General features: G+C 37.7%; 1 protein-coding gene across 2 annotated transcripts in view; it reads right to left on the bottom strand.

Moving 5' to 3' along the window:
• Positions 1-7,037, bottom strand: part of ULK4 (unc-51 like kinase 4) — a 780,596-nt gene that overhangs the window by 750,126 nt on the left and 23,433 nt on the right. For both annotated transcript variants that reach the window (XM_011984288.1, XM_011984289.1), the window contains 2 exons: positions 6,056-6,155; positions 3,779-3,918 (listed from right to left, as the gene is read on the bottom strand). In XM_011984288.1, the coding sequence (XP_011839678.1) occupies positions 3,779-3,918; positions 6,056-6,155 (240 nt within the window). The remainder of the gene's footprint in view (positions 1-3,778; positions 3,919-6,055; positions 6,156-7,037) is intronic.

Raw genomic sequence — 7,037 nt, 5'->3', positions numbered from 1 at the left:
TCCCAGCTACTCGGAGGCTGAGGCAGGAGAATGGCGTGAACCCAGGAGGCGGAGCTTGCAGTGAGCCGAGATGGTGCCACTGCACTCCAGCCTGGTGACAGAGCGAGACTCCGTCTCAAAAAAAATAAATAAATAAATAAATAAATCCAACTTTTTAATAATCAAATGCAAAATTAAATTGTTCCTTCTCAGATCTATATAATGAACTCATCATATAACCAAAGTGGAAAACTTCAGGTTTGGGGAAAGATAAACAATGATGAAAATAAAACAATCTGCACTTGCCAAGCCTCAGTGTCAGCTATAACAGGATTTGAAAACCCAGCTGCCTGAGGTGTTGTTTATTCAAGTGAGGAAGCATAATGTAGAGTTAAGATTAAAGTTGGAGATCTGGATTTTACACCCAGGTCCACCATTTACTTGCTGTCTGACCTTGAAGAACATATTTAACCTTTCTAATCCCCAGTCTCTTCACCTGTAAAATGGGAAAAATAATACCAAACTCCTGAGACTGTTGTAAGGATTAATCGAAGTTATACAAGTAAAGGGTTTGTAACAGTCGCTGGCATGTGACAAATGCTCAAGTCTGCTAATATAATTTGTGATTAGAATCTATGGATTGCTGAAAACATGCCAGGAACTACTGTTCTATTACTTTTACCATTTCCTCTATTAAAAGTATTTCTAGATAGGTACAATGGGTCAGGTGGCTTTGTGGTTTTTCAAGGCTATGTAGGGTCAAGTGCGATGGCTCACACCTGTAATCCCAGCACTTCGGAAGGCTGAGGCGGGCAGATCACTTGGGGCCAGGAGTTCGAGACCAGCCTGGCCAACATGGTGAAACCCCATCTCTACTCAAAATACAAAAATTAGCTGGGCATGGTGGCGGGCGCCTATAATCCCAGCTACTCAGGAGGCTGAGGCATGAGAATCACTTCAACCCGGGAGGCGGAGGTTGCAGTGAGCCAAGGTTGTGCCACTGCACTCCATTCTGCATGACAGCGAGACCCTGCCTCAAAAATATAAAATTAAAATAAAGGCAACGTGAAGTTAACTCTTAACTTCTAGTCACAAATACATACTAAGGATGTCTGCTGGTCTACAATAGTGGCTTTTAAACTTATGTGAGCATCAGAATCCCCTGGAAGACTTGTTAAAGCACAGACTACCAGTCACTACCCCCAGAGTTTCTGCTTCAACAGGTCTGGGATGGGGCCCATTTCTACCAAGTGCCAGGTCAACCTAATGCTGCTGGTCCAGAGGACCACTAGCAGGGATCAGCAGATTTTTTTGTGGTTGGTAAAGAGCCAGCTAATAAATATTTTAGACTTTATGAGCCATACAGTCTTTTATACTTCAATGTCATTTCATTTCAATGGAATCTCATACTTCAATTCTGTTGTTGCACAACAGTAGCCACTGACATTACATAAACCAAAGGTCGTGGCTGTGTTCCAGTGAAAGTGTACTTACAAAAATAGGAATCCTGCCTAACCTTTGCTAACCCCTGTTCTAGAACACAGGTTTAGGTTACAAAGCAGCCTGAGGTTTTCAGATCGTAACAGCTGATAATAAATCTCATTAAACAACTCCTGTATAGATATCAGCAAACTACAGTCTCTGGGACAAACCCTGGCCACTGCCTTGTACAGCTATGAACCAAGAGTGTCGGATTAAAAAAAAAAAAAAAAAACCCCTATCTGAAAACTGCCACACAAAAAAAAAGTAAGTAAAAAAAGGAGGGGGGGTGGGATTTGGCCAGGCATGGTAGCTCACACCTGTAATCCCAGCACTTTGGGAAGCCAAGGCAGTAGGATCACCTGAGGTCAGGAGTTTGAGACCAGCCTGGCCAACACAGTGAAACCCTGTCTCTACTAAAAATACAAAAATTTGCCACACGCCTGCAGTCCCAGCTACTCAGGAGGCCGAGGCAGGAGAATCACTTGAACTCGGGATGCAGAGTTTGCAGTGAGTTGAGATCACACCACTGCACTCCAGCCTGGACAACAGAGTGAAACCATGTCTCAAAAAAATAAAAATAAAATAATTTTTTAAATGTGGTTTTTGTATTTCTAAATGGTTAGGGAAAAAATCAAAATAATATTTCTAGACATGTAACAATGAATTACATGAAATTCACATTTCCATATCCACAAATGAAGTTATTGAAATGCAGCCACAGCCAGGTATTTACAAATTAATCTACAGCTGCTTTCAGCACTACAATGACAGTCGAGTAGCTGCAGACTTGAGGCACATATGCGAATATTTCAAACAAGAACTATTATTCATTATACAGGACTTTATGGAGTTTTCTTTTTTAGGTTTAATTATCTTCTCATACAGATGGCCTGTAAAAATAAAATTCTTAAATGAAATAGCTTTTTATTTCCTTGGCATATATTAAAGAAAAAGTAAAAACTCAGACCAGTAATATGTACAATTCCTCAGGGTATGTACTTACAAAGACAATAATTGACGTCACCGTGAGTACACTACTTACCAAAAAGTATCCTAGAAACTTAACCTAAATATAATAGTTAATCCTCACAAATATCTTGAAAAATCTATCTCCATGTGACAAAGAAACTGAGGCAAAGAGAAGCAGGGTAACGTGTCCGGGTTCACACAGCTTCTAAGTGTTAGTGTTGATTGCAACTCAGAAACCAAGTAGGTTTCATGACTCTACTATACTGAAGGACATTTAGTTGTGGATAATTAATTTTACCAAAAAGAAAATATTTGATCCATAGTATCAGGAATCATACATATATAGCCAAGAATGCCACTATCAACTAAAACAATGGTTCATAAATGTGTACGATGACTTAAGAGCTAAGAGGGCCTTATCTTACAGACATATTGGGTTCAACATTTACAATGTAGGTTAGTAGAATTAAGTGATTACTCAAAGAGCTCTGAAAAGGAGACTTCACATTCAAAAAGCAACTTATACAGGTAGCTAAAATACAGTACCATATATTTCCTTTCATTATTTCTTTCTTTTTTTTTTTTTTTTCTGAAACGGAATCTCACTGGAATCCCAGGCTGGAATGCAGTGGTGTGACCTCAGCTCACTGCAACCTGCGCCTCCCGGGTTCAAGCAATTCTCCCTGCCTTGGCCTCTCAAGTAGCTGGAATTACAGGTGACAACCACCATACCCAGCTATTTTTTGTGTTTTTATTTTTTATTTTTTTATTTTTTTAAGACAGAATCTTGCTCTGTCACTAGGCTGGAGTGCAGTGGTGCGATCTCGGCTCACTGCAACCTCCGCCTCCCGGGTTCAAGCAATTCTCCTGCCTCAGCCTCTCAAATAGTTGGGACTACAGGAGTGTGCCATCACGCCCAGCTAATTTTTGTGTTTTTTGTTTTTTGTTTTTTTTTTCAGTTGAGATGGGGTTTCACCATCTTGGCCAGGATGGTCTCGATCTCTTGACCTTGTGATCCACCCACCTCAGCCTCCCAACATGCTGGGATTACAGGCAAGAGACACCGCGCCCAGCCTTTTGTGTTTTTAGAAGAGATGAGGTTTCGCTATGTTGGCCAGGCTGGTCTCGAACTTCTGACCTCAAGTGATCTGCCCGCCTCGGCCTCCCAAAGTGTTGGGATTACAGGCATGAGCCACCTGTGCCCTGTGTCCTTTTATTTTAAAAAAAGATTAACTAAAATTTCAAGATGTTCTATACCAAAATGTTATCTAAAAATAAAAACATCTTTGAGAAAGCACTCTAAATTGAGACAGAAGCAGTTAGAAAATAAAAAACTTTCATGAATTACCTTCCCAGGAGAAATGTCACAAAAGAGAATGCCAAGTTTATGAAGATGATGTAATCCAGTAACCAGGTCAATCCCAAATTCTCTCACAACATCTTCTGGGAGGTTTTCATCTTGAGCAATAACTGTTTTTAAGGAACCACCTGCAAGAAGTTGATTAGAATCACCCATTTTAACCCCCTACCATCACAGAGTACCCAAGAGGTTCCATGCTGACAGATACGAACATTGAAAAATGATCAAGACAGTAAACCCTGACAGTCTGGTCGAGGAACACACATGTGAGTGAATACAGTGGCCCAAGCGTTGCAACAGAAGTCTATGCCCAAGCACCAGAGACAGATTCAGGAAAGTGCCTGCTCCCTATGGATGAATGGTGAGAGGCAAGCAGGTAAGATGAAAGGATAATAACCCTAACAGCTGCAAATACTAATGGTAAATACCCCAAAACTGTGCACTTAAATCATATTATACTCTCGTTTACTGTTGTGCTGTCAAGTCACATTCTGAAAAGTACTGCATGGCAAAATGACTATGCCTTTCCTTAACAGATAATCACAACCCTTAGCATGTGCCATTAAGGAAATAAAAGGCCAAAGTCAGGCACATTGAGAATCCCATTGCTATATTCTTCCAAGGTCCCAGTTACTCCTCTACCATCTAAATGCCAGAAACAAATTTTTTTTTTAAGGGTCAAGATTACAACAGCCAATCCATCAACAGATGAATGGATAAAGAAAATATGGTACATATATACAAGGGAGTACTATTCAGCCATAAAAGAGAGATTTTGTCATCTGCAACAACATGGTTGGAACTGGAGGTCATTATGTTAAGTAAAATAAGCCAGACACAGAAAGACAAACATTGCATGTCCTCACTCATTTGTGGGAGCTGAAAATTAAAACAATTGAAATCATGGAGATAGAGAACAGAAGAATGGCTACCAGAGGTTGGGAAGAGTAGTGGGGACGTGGCGGGGAGTGGGGATGGTTAATGGGTGAAAATAAATAGTAAGAATGAATAAGAACTAGTACTTGATAATACAACAGGTAGCTAAAGTCAATAATAATTGAACTGTACATTTTAAAATAGCTAAAAGAATATAATTGGATTGTAACACAAAGGATAAATGCTTGAGGAAATGGACACCCCATTTACCCTGATGTGCTTACTACACACTGCATGCCTGTACCAACTATGTCATGTTCCCCATAAATATTAATATACATACCTACTATATACCTACACAAATGAAAAATTAATACAACAGCCAAATTCAGAAAACATAAAGTCTCTGCTGGCATTGGAAAGTTGAGTATGAATTACTATGATGAAGGGAAGAGGTATTTGGGGTTTTATTTTGTTTTGGTGGGTGAGGGGCCGTTACAGACGTAGGCATGTTTTACAGTTAGGATACTACATCTGGTCAGCTGAAGCAAAAAACTAATTCTAGGACTATCTCTTGATAACTCTGTCAATGTGTACATCTATGGAAGTAATTCAACCATAATTCTGTCCTATTGATTCAGAAAAATAAAATCAAGTAAGTTATTAATCCAAATTACTTAAGTTTTGTAAATTCTGTGTCAATATGATAAGTTAGATTCACAAAGCTAGTAATAATTATATCAATATTCAATTATCCTTTATTGTTACTCAATATATAAACAGAAGTACACTAACAGTAGTACTTCATAGTAGTTAATAGTAGTACTTAGTAGTGGTTATTACATTTTTTTCCCTGTTAAACTCTTAAAATTTTGAAAGTAAAAGCCCAGATAATATGTATTTAGTCACCTTTCTCCCTGTATATAGTCCTAGAAAGCTGTATGAAGGAATGGCTATAATTTGTTATCTCTAATTATTTGTTGCTTCATCTTTGTACTTTTTCACATTGCTTAAAATTTTAGGAGGTACAGTATGCTTTTCACAAAAACAAAAAGATACTTTGTAAATGTATTAGCTAATTAATAGCTAGTCAACTTAAAATGTTCGTTTTTATTCCTTGGGAAAATATTTTTGATAAATTAATCACCACTTTAAAACATTTCTAAATTTTTATGTATGTAATGTAATAATACACCAAAGTAAACCCAACCCAGAATTGAATTTACATAATTCTTTTTCCCAAACATCTTTGCTCTTCACCCTTCCCTAATATCCACAGAGCAATAGATTTTCAAGTTAACATAGTAAATAACATCAAAAGTAACAAAACTTACAGCATGTTTTTTTTCAATACTATATTCATAGCACTTTTTACATACTCTTTCTTACCTGTGCAGAGTTCCACAACTAGCCAGAGGTGATTGCTGGTTTCATACCATTCATGAAAAGTTACAATATTCTTGTGTTTAATTTCATGGGTGAGACGGACCTATAAAAACACAGAGCATTCACTCTAAAAAGAAATACCTAAAACTCTTACATCCACTGAGAAAAACCTAAATATACAATTGGTAACTGGATAAGAAAATGGTGACATTTATTTGGTGGAATTCTATACAGATATTAGAAATCATGGTTATGAGGGCTAGTCACACAGAAAAACACTAACTTAAAAATAAACTTTTTTGGCCATGCACAGTGACTCACACCTCTAACAATCCCGGCACTTTGAGAGGCAGAAGTGGGCGGATGACTTGAAGTCAGGAGTTCAAGAGCAGCCTGACCAACATGGTGAAACCCCGTCTCTACTAAAAATACAAAAATCAGTTGGGCGTGACGGCACACGCCGTTCAGTAGCCTGAAATTCAAGCTACTTGGAGACTAAGGCAGGAAAATTGCTTGAACTCAGAAGGCAGAAGCTGCAGTGTGCTGAGATGGTGCAACTGCACTCCAGCCTGGGTGACAGAGCAAGATTCCATTTCTAAATAAATAAATAAATAAATTTTTTAAAACTTGTGTAATACTCTTTTGCATGTCTCTGTAAATACAAATTTGCAAAAGAATTATTTATAGAAAAATGACCAGAAGATATTCACCAACATAGCTACTGTTATTAGTGAAACTGCTGGTGTTTTTTAATTCTACTTTTCTCTCATTTTCTATTGGCTATACTAATACACACTACTTTCATAGCCAAGAAAGAAAAAATAATTTTAAAGGGAAAAAATTTCTCCTAAGTAAACATAACCTACCTACTCAATAATACAATAGTTAACTAAGTTGTATTATCAACGGACAAAATATTGTCAACAATAAAATGTATACTTAATTTTATTACATAGAGGAATGAGTGTTATAATGTTAATTGAGA

Source organism: Mandrillus leucophaeus, unplaced genomic scaffold, assembly GCF_000951045.1.
Source record: "Mandrillus leucophaeus isolate KB7577 unplaced genomic scaffold, Mleu.le_1.0 Scaffold265, whole genome shotgun sequence".
NCBI classification, from domain to species: domain Eukaryota; kingdom Metazoa; phylum Chordata; class Mammalia; order Primates; family Cercopithecidae; genus Mandrillus; species Mandrillus leucophaeus.
Note: the sequence above shows the minus strand (reverse complement) of the source record. Positions and strands in the feature narration are given on the sequence as shown.